Source organism: Erigeron canadensis, chromosome 9 (genome assembly GCF_010389155.1).
Source record: "Erigeron canadensis isolate Cc75 chromosome 9, C_canadensis_v1, whole genome shotgun sequence".
Classification (NCBI taxonomy): Eukaryota; Viridiplantae; Streptophyta; class Magnoliopsida; order Asterales; family Asteraceae; genus Erigeron; species Erigeron canadensis.
Genome location: NC_057769.1, coordinates 31,276,210 through 31,291,015, shown reverse-complemented (window position 1 = coordinate 31,291,015; position 14,806 = coordinate 31,276,210). Strand labels below are relative to the sequence as shown.

The 14,806-nt window shown below is 32.6% G+C and overlaps 1 protein-coding gene across 2 annotated transcripts; it reads right to left on the bottom strand.

The window, feature by feature from the left end:
• Positions 1-4,483: 4,483 nt before the first annotated feature.
• LOC122582472 lies at positions 4,484-9,619 on the bottom strand. 2 transcript variants are annotated; one of them, XR_006321187.1, is made up of 8 exons: positions 8,732-9,619; positions 8,040-8,158; positions 5,881-6,753; positions 5,574-5,799; positions 5,336-5,501; positions 5,158-5,251; positions 4,890-5,076; positions 4,484-4,816 (listed from the first exon to the last, which is right to left on the bottom strand). XR_006321187.1 is itself a non-coding variant. In XM_043754867.1 (7 exons), exons 1-7 carry the CDS (start codon positions 9,536-9,538, stop codon positions 4,995-4,997), a joined length of 2,370 nt encoding a protein of 789 aa, XP_043610802.1. In that variant the 5' UTR covers positions 9,539-9,619; the 3' UTR covers positions 4,828-4,994. The 2 variants fall into 2 exon arrangements, 1 of the variants encoding a protein (XP_043610802.1); XM_043754867.1 differs by lacking the exon at positions 4,484-4,816 and having other exon boundaries at positions 4,828-5,076; positions 5,336-5,504.
• Between the last annotated feature and the right edge of the window lie 5,187 nt (positions 9,620-14,806).

Below are 14,806 nucleotides of genomic sequence, written 5' to 3'. Positions count from 1 at the left end.
AAAATGATTTGTGAATGTACATGTTAAAGTTTTTTTATGTTTCATATTTTAACTAGATTTTAATAAGTGTATTTATTAATGACAAGATACAATAACCATAATATAATGCATGGAGATGGAGATTGTAAGAGATAGATTGGTTATGATGTTAAATCATGAGTCTGAGTCACGAATCCCTACATTATATAAATCTTACTTCAAAATTTGTTAGTTATTATTTATGTGGCATGCTTAAAAATGCAAGAAAGCCTACAAATCATTACAATATTGCTCCTTGAAAGGTCTACAGATTAGTTACTTTTATAAGAAGTTCAAATTTTCAAAAACGGATTAGTTATGCTTTCAAGAAGTTCAAATTTTCGAAAATTTGAATATGTAACCGTTCGTGTATTGCTTGTGGCGGTTACTTCCTTGCATGTCTATGTCTATATAAGGCCACTTCCATTCAGTTTTAAGGCATTTCAAAACGTAAACACATAACAGATCAATTTTAGCATGGCTTCACTAAACCATATTTCAATTAGAAGTTTGCGTCCAAATAATAAGCCATGTACGATAACGGTTAGAATATGCGGCTATGGAAGCAACCTCTATATGGAGATGTTAATAACATAGGTAGTATTGAGATGATCCTGATGGGCGAACATGTAAGTATTCATTGTTTGTGAATTTTTCTTTTTTTGATTAGATTACTTTTTAACATAACTTTCTTTCGAATTTATAACTAGCTTTTTAACATTCTAATGTATAAACATTTTCATTTTGACAGTTTGATAAAGTGGTTGTTGTTGCAACAATCGGTTTTATTCCAACCGACCAGTTATGGTATTTAATGGAATGTGTGAACTGTTCTCAAGAAGTTAAGTTGACTAGTCTCTACATGGCTGCATTCGACATTATTGATGCTTTAAGGGACAACAAAATGTGGATTTGTTGTTCATGTAACAAGGAAGGAGTTCTCATCAATCCTAGGTATATATTTATATTTCATATTAAAACTCTATAATCATTAAGTTGTGTGGTAAAATTGTATCTCTGTTTTTTTTTTTTGGTAGGTTTAATGTGCAAGTTAGGATTGTAGATGCCACTGGTGCTATTGGAGTTAAAATGAATGATCAACAAATTTCAAATCTTATACAAAGAACAGCCTATCAAATTTGTGATGAAAATTATGAGGTATATTTGGTTTATTTTAGTGCTAAATAAGACTTTTCTATGCATTTTAAGTCATTAATTTTTTTTAAAATGGTCATTAGTTGTAATAGGAGTACATTTACTTCGCTACATGCATGCTTGAACTGGTGTTAAAGAAATTATTTAAGGTTATAACGCATCCACGTGGATTTATATATCAAAGTGGGGGAAAATTCATAATACCTATCACATCTAGGTAACCAACATAATCCTTCTTATATGTGCCTACTATGGGCAATCCATTATATAATTTCTCTCCGGTGTGCAATGTACGCGTTTTAAGCCTTCGTGTATCATTAATAAATCCCAAGGTATATCTAGCATTCTTCTTCTTTAAATTAATCAACTCATAAGAATATTTTTATTATGTCCAACTCAGTTATATTTATTCAATGATACAATCTTAAAATAAAGTTTAAGAAAAATTATTTAGGGTTGTCCGTGTATCACACGAGGTCTAAGCACTAGTATAATGTCATAATCACGTAACTACAATCATATAGATGGAGTGGATATTCATCCAATTAAAAAAAGCCCAAAAGCTAAAGGTTGGAGTAACTAATTTCCAAATAACTTTTTTTAATGTTTGTGTCACGGGACGGTTAGCCGTTATATTCATTCAGGCAGACAGTTACTAGCGACCGATCTACGAAGTCAGGGACCACAGGAGAGGGAAAACCCACCAATTTAACCGCTACAGAAGTGAGAAGACACGACGTTAAATTGGAGGTAAAAATAATTTATATGTGAAATAATAATGTCAATTTTATAGTCCCGTTTATCAGCCACTTACTGTGAACCTTTATATATATATATATATATATAATTTATATATGAGCCTAACATCATGTATTAACTCAATGACCTTAGATAATTTCACGTCCAATTTCGGGTTAAAAATGATCATAGTCTGTTAAGTGAATATTGGAGAAGACAACGTTGTTTGACTTGCTTCCAAACTTTTCAAGCATGGTTAATGCCTTTGTAACATTATAGAGTTAAACTTTTCAAGCATGGTATTTGGTATATATAGAGTTGTACATGAGTTTTTTTCTATAGCAATGAACTATAGAAGAAAGATGCAGATAATTAAAAAGGGTTTTAACTTAGATTATATCCTCCGAATTGTATTGGAGCCCAATAAGGTCTTGGCCTCTGGGGTAATGCCGAAGACTTGTTCGCATTCCTCCTCCTCGGTGTATTATTTGTCCAAATCAGAAGGATCGGCTTGATATATTGTGTCGTTTTCTCCACATCCCTTTGGCGTTACCCATTTCGGTAAGTGACTTTGTAAAAAAAGAGTAAAAAAAAAAAGAACTGAATAGACCATGCGATTGACCAATTCTAAGGTATTGTTAGCCTTTAGTGACACCTTTTGTACATATAACCAAAATATATATGTTTTTCGACCACATCAACAATCCTTTATAAGTGTACTACAACACTTTCTAGGGAAGATTGATTTGTATCACTATATTTTTTTTCCAAACATTCTAACGTTACGACATCTGGAAAACTTCATCGTATAATAATGACGCCTTGCACATACCCTAAACAGCAAGAAGATGACCATGGAACATTACAAATATTCAAAAGAAAAAAATCTAAAAACTTGAAGATCGAACTCAAGACCTTACTATAACTGAGAATGTCTCTAATATGTATAGCTATAAAATCTAAATGAGCATTAGATAGTGTACGTAGTCAACCCCATATGGATGGTTAGTCCAAGCCCAATTCGTATATAAAATTGCATTTTTTTTCAATTAATTGACTCGAATTCAGCCACAAATAGGGAGTGATTTAATAATATCAGGGACGGAGCTAAAAAAATTTTTTTTGAGGGGGCAAATTTAAAAGTTTTTTATTATATTTATTAGAGTCATCTTTGAGTGGAAAAATTTTTTAAACAAAAGTTAACGCTCACTGGAGAATTAGAAAAAATGAACCCTTAAAATAATTTTGTCTGGGTGCCAGTTATGAGAACATTTATCTTTAACTTGAACATTGGTCTTTGCGATTTTAGAGCATGTGATAACAGAGGAGTTACGTTATACTAAACAACATAATTAAATACATCGAAATCAATGATTTACAATTTGGCCTTTACATAAATTTTGACCTAACTATTATGATTACTATTATATAATAACTTGAAAATAAAATAACATTTTCACATATAACTATACCATTTATCAATGTATGATATAATTACCCAAACAAATAAAACACTTTCTTCAACTTCGTTAAAAATCAAAATGACTGGAAATTTTTACTTTAACAATAAAAGATTTTATGTCAAAATTAATGATTCTAACATAAGTAACATACTTTCAAAGAAGAGGCTTATGGCAACGATGATGACATTTGTATGTATAATGTATTTTCTGTTTATTATTATTATTTAGGAACAAAACTACAAATATATCTCTAAAAAATTAGATTGTACCAAAATTGGAATGAGGACAGTTGCCCACACTGCTCCATTGTAAAGCCGTCCAATATATAGAGAGAGAAAATGAAGTTTTGCATTGTTGTATTTGTGTCTATTTCGATTAAAAATAGATGTTTCACTTGTTTGTAAGTTGTAACTGTTGGTTGATTTTACTAACTTGTCAATAGAAATATTTGTTGAGTTCCAATAGATATGGAGACACAGTTTACCAACAAAAAAAGCTATGTTAAATTCTCAAAGAAGGCAAGATAAGTTTTGGAAGGTATTTACAATTTACAAATATGTGGATTAGATAGTTGACAGCATAACTTTAGCAAAGTACAAAAATTGTAGATAGTTGACAACACAACTTTTGCAAAGTATTTAAGTTATAGGTTGGTGAATTCATAAATCTTATAATTAAATACATGTTAAATGATCAATGATGGCAAACTAAAAATAAGATCATGCTATTTTAAAATTGAATAGAAAAAGTATCAAATTTAAAGGTTATTAAACGATCATGAACCCAGAATTTTTATAAAAATACTTTAAAGTATCAAATTCGAGAAGTAATTTGCACACCATCAATTTTTGAGAAGGGGTAAAAAAAGAACCTCACAGGCCCCCATCAAATAGTTTAACGAAGATCGAGCCCTTGCCTTTTGAGTAAAAGGATTACTTGAGTGAAAGAATAACAATAACAAATGCATTATTTAATTAATGTATTTTTATTTGGAATGGACAGAATCGTACCTAATCCTACGAAGTAAGAACATCAAAACCATATGACTCATTGTTAATAACATGCGCTTTCACTAAACATGGAACGCATTTGGTTTAAACCAGCAAAAACTCACTAACGTGATTCATTAGATGTTAAAAAACCAAAGTATCATATGAGTTTGATAACTTACTGTATCATCTCCAAGTAAGATATTAAAGACCAATCCAAATGCCTACAGAACTAAAGCAACGGCATTCATATTAATATGTACCTTTTGTGGTTAAAGTTGTATATTGTTCTGCACTTTGTCATCGACAATACACTAGCATATATCTTCAAGACGTTAGTCGTTAATAGTTCATCAAAGAAGCGAAACCTTACGAGACCTTCATTTCATCACCAAACAAGGCCTTAAAAAAGCATCGGCTTCAAGAATTATAAACAATATTGATGATCTAACTCTGAAGGTACAACAAATATTAATTTAGTATCAGCAAGAAACAATAAATATCTAAGGGTATCTATTGAATTTACCTGATCAGAAAAGGACCACTCATCTTTCTTATTCCAACTTTTAATTCGTCTGCTCTAGAAAATTATTCTTAAATGCATCGTAAAAGCACACGTTTTCACCTCAGCTTAGGGGTGTCTGACACTTTCCTTTAGCTTTGACCAATTTATTTTCTCAGCACACTTTGAGCATATATACATGTGCGCAGACCTGAGGAAGAACACAATAATGATAAGTCAACGGTTTGATGAATGAACGTTAATTGTATATACTGATCAACAATGGTGTTACCTATTGGGACAATCATCACAACATAAGAAGCAGACTCCTTCCATTCCAGACCTTGCTTCAGATTGGTCATTCCTTATACCATCTTCACATGCCCCTATTTAATTGGTATATATAAATGAAACAGTAAATTTGATTTAATGCTGATCAATAACTAAAACTGCAATGAAGCTAAACAGACCTCCGGTATTTGAAAACCGATGAAGAGCTGAATAAACCTCTTGATGCACTGATCGTTGCAACTCATGTTGCATATTCATGCACGCTTCCAGCATTTTCTGCATTCCATCCATCCTTTGCTGAAGGGTATTCATATCGAGCCTTAAGCCATTAATGATCTCCCATTCCTGCTACATATGAACATTCATATATATATGAATATGGTTTGATGAAAAGAAAAGTTTAAAAAAAAACCTTACATTTCCAACATGCTCATGGGAATCAGAAATTTGCCTATCAGCCACAGCTTCAGTTGTATCAACAGCCTCTATGTCACTTCCACTCTGATCTAGACTCTGTTGATCCTGATCTTGGATCCATCCATTTTCCGACTCAAATGCCTGATCTTGTCTTTCAATATATGATTGCATCAGTTGGTCCAGTCTTGCACCGAAATCACTTTCAAGAAGATTGGAGACTCTTCTCCTACATCACAAAATAATTTTAAAATTGTCTTGGGGATTTAGATAAAGAAAGTGATTTGATTGTAATGATTGGATAATTTACCTGCTTGAAAGTTCTGTGAGTTCAACCCTTCTGCCATTATCATCATCAGACGTATAGTATGCATTACTCCTATCAGCTAAAGCAGCCTCTAGATAGGAAGCTCCACCAAACCAAATTTCCGTGGAATCCTCCAGAGCATTGTCATTTTCGTACCACTCTTGTGATTCTTGAAAATCACTCCTTGGTGTTTCCTGATACCATCCATCTTCATGCTCATCTAAGTGGACATCTACACCCTCGTCAGACTCAATACGATTTAAATGATGCCATGCATAAATATCATCATCATCATCTTCAATAACTGATGATTCATGTGTTTCCTGCTCCTCCACAATAGATCCATAAACTTCTTCCAGGGGGCCACTTGTGCATTCAGTGCCCAAAGTTCCTTGTGACAGATCAAAATTGCCTATACTTTGATTTCTTTCCAGTGATTCATCATGATCACACCTTTCGTCTATTGTAGAAGTAAATATTTGTGGGTTGCTGGCGTCCCAGCGAATTGTCAAATTATTTGTTTCTAATTCTTCACAGATTTCATCTGGTATCTTATCAACAATTTCTTTAGCTTCTTTAATGTGTTCATACTTTGTCCTATTGTCAGATGAGGTAGCAGAGCTAGACTGGGCATGATTAACAGCGAGTGGTAGTGTTTGTCTCTCTTCGTGATGCAGAGTTTCCAGAGAAGCATATTCTAGTGAACTGTGGGATTCAGAGTTGCTTGTTAAGGTAGATGTCATGACATTTTTAACTGTTTTGTCAGCTTGTTTGATGCGGTCATAATTCATTTCATTGTCAGATGACGTGTCAGAGTCGGATTGGGCACACTCTGCAGCCTGGTGATAGTTATTCAATTTGGAGAGAAACCCTTTCCTGCTAGTAAAAATTGCCGTCGTTAACATTCCATCAAGAAAAAAAGCTATAGATATATGAAATTAAAAGGCTATACATAAACAATCTATAAAGTTCAAAGTTGCCCAGGCCCCCAGGCTTATGATTCAATTGCCATGTAATTCTCTATTGAGCCTCGAAGTTTAAGTTTTTATGTGATCACAGGTACGATATGAAAGTTTGATATGTGGTTTCAAACTTATGTAAAGAAAAGCAAAGAGCTATGAGTTTCGAACTTATGTAAAGAAAAGCAAAGAGCTATGACTGGAAATGAATATTCTCCCCTTTTAACAGCAATTTTCTTCTAACTTTGGAGCTTCTGGTACAGTAAAGCATACTTATCAAACGTCTTTATTACACCATTAAACAATTAGTCAGGAACAAATTGTATATCTGTCTAAAAGACATTTGGCAGAATGCCAGAAATTTAAACACCAGATGGTTCACCTAAACAGAAACTTTAATACCATGTGATGTTGCCACCTGACAAATGCCTATTTAAGAGGATAATGGGAATACCTGATATAACATTAATAGTAGTGTAAAGCTCAAAATATACTTATTTAGAGGTGTATTAAACATTTAAACATACCGTATTAAAAAAATGTAAAAGTGTAAATCCCACTATATGGTCACATAATTATATGGCAGAAATAACTTACTTAGTCATTGTGGTTTAACTTTTAACAATTATAAGTTGAAACTTTATAAACAATACAGCTGAATCAGTTAGAGTCCAACGTATTATCGACACAAAGTATTGACAGGTCCGCAATGTGGCATACCATTTTCAGTCGTGGATCAATAATCTAAACGTTTGATTTGTGGTCTATTTTTAGCAATATAACATATATTTGGTTAAATCAAAATGTATCATCACTCTGATTAGCTATTATGTCGTGAAAAGTAATATTAAAGTGAACAAAATCCATTAGATAGGGCGCTAAGTGATCTATAAAATTTCTGCAAAGGACAAAATAAGGGAAATTGAGCTTTTTTAAAATTAGATCAGATATCCGACTGGAAATAATTCACCAAGAGATGTATGTTCATAAAACACTCAAGTTGAAAACCCATAAGGCCATAATCAGTCGTATTTTCTCGCAAAACAGTCCAATTCCTAGCAATTTTAACTGTTATAATAGAAGATTGATTGTATGACTAATGAATTTGCGTTCTACTTGTTGGGTTAAGAAAAATAAGAATGTCATTTACAATTGAGATAGGCTACAAACAGAAACTTCGAAACGAAAGGGATGAAAATGCACCTTATTTCAGATACAGCTTGTGTTTGCCTCAATAACCCCAACTCACTGGCCGGAACAGAAGTCTGTTTTTTATCTTCCACAAATCTTTGGTTCCTCAAGAATCTACCTTTAAGTAATGACTATAACAATCACAGCATTAGTGCAACAAAACATACATAGTATTCATTAATCAAGAAGAATAAGGCATACGCCACAAAGGATAATAACATTTACTGTGTCCAATGCTTATCTATAAACTAGCTGAAATATATATAGTTACAATTCTACTGTAAAGATGCATCATAATCATCACAATTAATGTCCACAAATGGGGTTGCCTTGCACCTCAATCTTTGTTTGCATCGTAATATCCTTCAAAAAATTCTCTAAATATAGATTACCCATTAGAGTGAGTTTTATGTCCTCTGTTCCATATTTAGATATAGAAGATGGTATAGAGTATCCCATAGGTGATGACCTTACACTGTTCTCCAGTCTTACTTTGTCACATACAGTTTATAGTTTTATACAACAATATAAGCTTAATTTTGGGCAAACTACTGGCTTGATGTTAGTGCTCTCATCTTCTTACTACGTGAGATCTTAGATTGGCAGTGAAAGATTCAAATTACAAGAACATGTATCATAACAGTAATTACTACAATAACCAAAATAATGATATGATTGCAGTATTAATATTCATTAGAGTTAACCTGAATTCGATGCCGGTGTCCAAAATTTGAAACATATCGATTATCCAACAAATTATCAACTTCTCTCTTCCTTTCTCTCACAAATTTCGCTAATAAGTCAAGAAGAGCCTGCCTTCCATATATTCTGCGGATCGAGCTTCGTGCGCAATTTCCAAAGTCTACTATGCCATCCCGAACTTGTCCCATTGGAGATCCATTTTCTGCGACTGACTCTTCCAAACCAGTTCTGCAAGTGTCTACCAGCTGAGTGCTTGATTCTATCCACTCCCGCACTATCCTCACCCTCTTGCATTCATTTTGTGCAGGCCATTGTGATCTTGAACAACTGCTCATTCTTGGACTATAAAGTGTATGACCCTCAAAGCTTTTGCTGCCCCATTCATGAAATAGCTTCCTCACACGCTCTTTTTCTGGAACACCAAGCGAAGGAGTGTGCTGCAAACACAAATCCTCGTTATCCTCTTTTGTGTTTTGAAAATCCATCTGGTTTTGACTTCGGTTTTGGGTTTGGGGGCATTCGTTTTCAATTTCACTGGCATCTCTTGATCTATCTTCACTTGCAATACTTTCACCTTCCAAAGAAGATAAGCATGGGCCATCATGACCAGTAAGTAAACCACTCATCTGCTGCTTTCCATCTTCTCTAGCTCTGCCTTCACTTTCAAGATCCCTCCACATTTTCCGAATATAGGATGTCCGGGTAGTTGACCTTTCATTATTACTACCACATCTCCTTGCTACAGGACACATATTTTCACCAACACATGAATCAAGTACTGAAGCCTTACATAATCCAACAACCGCCATTTCTTCAGACTAAATTAGTACAATGATAAAAACCTATTTATTCAGACGCTTTCATTGTTGACAACCACCGAGATCACTACATTTCACCAGCACGATATCTGTGTGCCAGTAACAAAAGCCATAAAATAAAATCTTCAGATTCCTCTTTTGGCACCAAATATACAGTATAACTTAACTTCGTTACACGAATAACATAAATCAGACTATAAGATACCAACATTACAATATTTAAATATACTATACTAATACATTATGTTACCCGAGTTATACAAAAGTTTTCAAATATCAGTAGTAAGTAAACTAACATTTATATATATATAAAAAAACATTTAGGATCTTAGAGCTGTAAATCAGATTATAAAAATTCAAACATTATCTATCATCTTATATATATATAACAATTAAAAGTATCTAACATATCACATACACTAAGATAGATGCCAAAATATTTCACATGTTCTGTCTATGTTGATTCAATATATAAAAATAAATTAAAAAATAAAGTTAAATATAAAGTGATAAATAAATAAATTCATAAAATTAAATAAATAAATAAAAAGACATCTAATCTGTAAAAATCCTTAATCATATACTTCCTTACACCTCCAAATCCTTCATTAATATCAACATAATCAGAAAGTCAATAAAATGATCAAAATAATACATACATTCATATATAATTCTAAAAAAAAACTCAAAAAATATCCAGATTAAAACTTTAAACTACGTAAAAATAAAAAATCAAATCTACTAACCTCAAATTCCTCATTAGTAGTATAGCTGAAATGAAATGGATATATTAAAAATCAGAAGAATATGAAACAAATGAGATACATAATTTATGTTTAAATTAAAAAAGAAGTAATTAAAAATGCTCTGTTAATTTACCAGTTAAAATTTATCATAGAATAGTATGCATATGTGTATGGAAAATTGAACTACTCTTTCGATGTTAGGTATAAGTCACACACAAAGTGTGTTTAAAGAGAGAGATAGATAGATATAAAATGTGTATGTATATATATGTGTGTGTGTGTGTGTGTAATGTTAGAGAGAGAGAGAGAGAGAGAGAGAGAGAGAGAGAGAGAGAGAGAATGGGGAGATGAGAGGGGAGCACGTTTTGTATTCAAGTCTCAGCATAAATTTTGGGTGCCTTAACTGCAACGTCTATTTTCCAAGATTGGACTTTGGAGGAAGAACGGGGTAATCTTCTAGGTTAAAAGACTAATTTGACCCTTTACTTCTTTTTCTTTTTATAGGGAAAAAGATTTTAACATCAAATTTGTCCCTTTTTTGCTTGCTTCTCTGCAAGGAAAGGAAATAGGAGAACGTGTAAGATCTTAAATTGAACGGTAAGTTTTAGAGGATGACGCTCTCCCGGGTCCCTAGCTTTATTTATTTATTCTTGTAAGCTTTTCTTGTAATGTATATATATATATATATATATATTAGTGCTTAGACCCCGTGCGATGCACGGACAACCTAAATAATTTTTGTTTAAACTTTATTTTAAGATTGTATCAATGAATAAATATAATTGAGTTGGACATAATAAAAATATTCTTATGAGTTGATTAATTTAAAGAAGAAGAATGCTAGATATACCTTGGGATTTATTAATGATACACGAGGGCTTAAAACGCGTACATTGCACACCGGAGAGAAATTATAAAATTGATTGCGCATAGTAGACGCATATAAGAAGGATTATGTTGGTTACCTGGATGTGATAGGTATTATGAATTTTCCCCCACTTTGATATATAGACCCACGTGGATGCGCTATAACCTTAAAAAATTTCTTTAACACCGGTTCAAGCATGCATGTAGCGAAGTAAATGTACTCCTATTACAACTAATGACCATTTTAAAACAAAACTAATGACCTAAAATGCATAAAAAAAAGTCTTATTTAGCACTAAAATAAACCAAATATACCTCATAATTTTCATCACAAATTTGACAGACTCTTCTTTGTATAAGATTTGAAATTTGTTGATCATTCATTTTAACTCCAATAGCACCAATTGCATCTACAATCCTAACTTGCACATTAAACCTACAAAAAAAAAACAGATATACAATTTTACCACACAACTTAATGATTATAGAGTTTTAATATGAAATATAAATATATACCTAGGATTGATGAGAACTCCTTCCTTGTTACATGAACAACAAATCCACATTTTGTTGTCCCTTAAAGCATCAATAATGTCGAATGCAGCCATGTAGAGACTAGTCAACTTAACTTCTTGAGAACAGTTCACACATTCCATTGAATACCATAACTGGTCGGTTGGAATAAAACCGATTGTTGCAACAACAACCACTTTATCAAACTGTCAAAAATGAAAATGTTTATACATTAGAATGTTAAAAAGCTAGTTATAAATTCGAAAGAAAGTTATGTTAAAAAGTAATCTAATCAAAAAAAAGAAAAATTCACAAACAATGAATACTTACATGTTCGTCCATCAGGATCATCTCAATACTACCTATGTTATTAACATCTCCATATAGATGTTGCTTCCATAGCCGCATATTCTAACCGTTATCGTACATGGCTTATTATTTGGACGCAAACTTCTAATTGAAATATGGTTTAGTGAAGCCATGCTAAAATTGATCTGTTATGTGTTTACGTTTTGAAATGCCTTAAAACTGAATGGAAGTGGCCTTATATAGACATAGACATGCAAGGAAGTAACCGCCACAAGCAATACACGAACGGTTACATATTCAAATTTTCGAAAATTTGAACTTCTTGAAAGCATAACTAATCCGTTTTCAAAAATTTGAACTTCTTATAAAAATAATTAATCCGTAGACCTTCCAAGGAGCGATATTGTAATGATTTTTGGGCTTTCTTGTATTTTTAAGTATGCCACATAGGCAATAACTAACAAATTTTGAAGTGAGATTTATATAATGTAAGGATATATTTTTTATTTTATTTTTTTTTCAAAGTGAGTTTCGATTCAGACGTGTTGATGGCAATTTAACCAGATATTTTCTGGACCTTCAACTTCTACTCATAGAAAATACCTTTGAGATGAAAACCCCAAGACTCGAGCTTGAGATCTTGGGTAAACTCACCCCAGGACCCACATAGTGGAAGAAAATACCCCTGGTCACATGGGTTTAAGCCAGTGGTTTATATATTTTTATACGAGATGGGTACCCATGCAATGCAACGGCGGTGGTGTTAACGGGTGGTGATGGTAGCGGCGGTAGTAACGATGTGGTTATCAATCTAAAAATAATTAATGTAGATAGTAGTGTAGTTATTTTATGGTTAAGGGATGTATAATCTGTAAATAATTTTATTAAGAGTATTATAGAGATATTAGGTGAAAATATTTAAATTAATGAATGAAGGAGATCAATAGTTTGGATATATATGATTATAAAATATTTTATGGATATATTGGGTAAATTTAGTGTGTGATTTATGAATGTGTTGAAAATTAAAGGTATTTTAAGTATTTTAAAGGTAGAAAGTTGAAAAGAAGAGGGAATGTTTTATTATAATAGATGGGTGTCCACGCAATGCGGCGGTGACAACAATGTGGTGGTGGTGCCGGTATCAAGTAGTGTAGATGATTGATGTAAATATAACTTATGTAAAGGGTGATAGTATAAGTATATTAAAAGATAAATGATATATGTTATAAATATGTAATAGTGGTAATATGGAAAGTCTGAATTTTTAAGACATTCCGAAAATAGAAATCCAAAATACTTTATAAGGAAAAGGCATGCTGTGGCGGACTTAAATAAACCTTTATAGGTAGTTATAGATAAAGAATAGATATATACTAATATACATATCATAACTTAGTAAGTTTTATTATTGTGTTTATGTAAGTTAAAAAGTTTATTATTGCAATTTGCATGTATAAAAGTTTTATTTATTTATTGTATGTATATTATTAATTTTAATTTTTGAGTCAAGTGATTTGTTATTATATTTGTAAATATGAAAAAACATGAGTTATTAGTAATAATTACACTTTTTCAAATTATGTAATTCTTGTAACCGATAGAGAGTAACGAGTTTATAATTTGAAAACGGAATTGTTTGTTTGATTCCACCATTTGTGGTTATGTGATCAAGATGAGAAAACAACACAACATCTGTTTAGTTCATGTGTTATATACATGGAGGTGTAACATCATATTAGTCAATGGTGCAAGATAACGCCGGTCTTTTTCTTTGAGTGTTAAGTACCTGCGGAAAGCATATTTTGGCAAAAGGAAGCATTTTCCGCTGGCTTAAACCGGGGTTGGATCGAATTCCTGTTTAAGGTACAATATCAAACCCGCTTCGGAAAGGAAAAGAGATCGGTGTTCAAAGGTATATCCTTCGTGACTTGTTGGTGTATTTGGCGTGCTCGTAATGAGAAGATTTTCAACGGGAGTGTCATAAACACAATGAAGATTTTTGAAGAAGTAAGGACTTTGAGTATTTTATGGTATAGAGTTAGGAAAAAGAGATTCTCCCTTACTTGGGAAAATTGATGTAACTTTTTAAGTAACTAGTGTATATATGTATGTACATGTGTGTCACACTCCCGATTGGTAGTGTTTTGACTTGGTAAATAAATGTTAAATTTAAAAAAAAAAAAAAAAAAAAAAAACTAGGAAAGTTCGATATACTTTTGACCATCACTGAAATTTAAGATTAATTTATATGTTTGTAATCCAACATTTTAAGGATTTGACTCAGAGTACCCATTTTCTTTTTACCTGAAATTCCTCGCTCCTGATTTACCCAAAAACAAAATATGAGTAGTTTATAGTTAAAAGGTCCCTACATGGCTACATAAGTCATTCCATAGATCAGCCATACCCTCCCCCCCTATCTGGTATCAGAAACTAACGTTGCTCCTGGTATCCCTTTCTAAGATTGGTATAGTATGCTCTGCGTCTGCAGCTTTAGTTGCTGATCTCTTGCATCAGAAAAATATTCTTACAAGGGTTTTATCAGACTGGTCCAATACGCCGGATTCTTATTGAGTCGGTAGAAAGCTTGTTGTGTGCGCAGTGAGGCAGGTGGCCGTAGTAAGTCGCGATTTGGTATGAGCATGGAAATCTCAATAAGTCGCGATCTGGCCGTAGTAAACCCAGTTATGAACCCAGATAATCGTCTATCTCGCTCATCTTCTTTTTCTAGTTTCCGCCGCTCCTTTTCTCACAGAAATAATCAGCCGTATGATGTCTCATATATAGCTGATGATTCAAGAATTCCAATCACAAAAGTCCC

What these genes read in the sequence shown, in the direction of transcription:
- LOC122582472 (XM_043754867.1), bottom strand. Translation starts at nt 9,538, where the DNA reads ATGGCGGTTGTTGGATTATGTAAGGCTTCAGTACTTGATTCATGTGTT. An exon ending in CAAGCTGTATCTGAAATAAG is followed by an intron (nt 6,754 to 8,039) that starts GTGCATTTTCAT and finishes TTTTACTAGCAG; the next exon opens with GAAAGGGTTTCTCTCCAAAT. An exon ending in CTCACAGAACTTTCAAGCAG is followed by an intron (nt 5,800 to 5,880) that starts GTAAATTATCCA and finishes TTTGTGATGTAG; the next exon opens with GAGAAGAGTCTCCAATCTTC.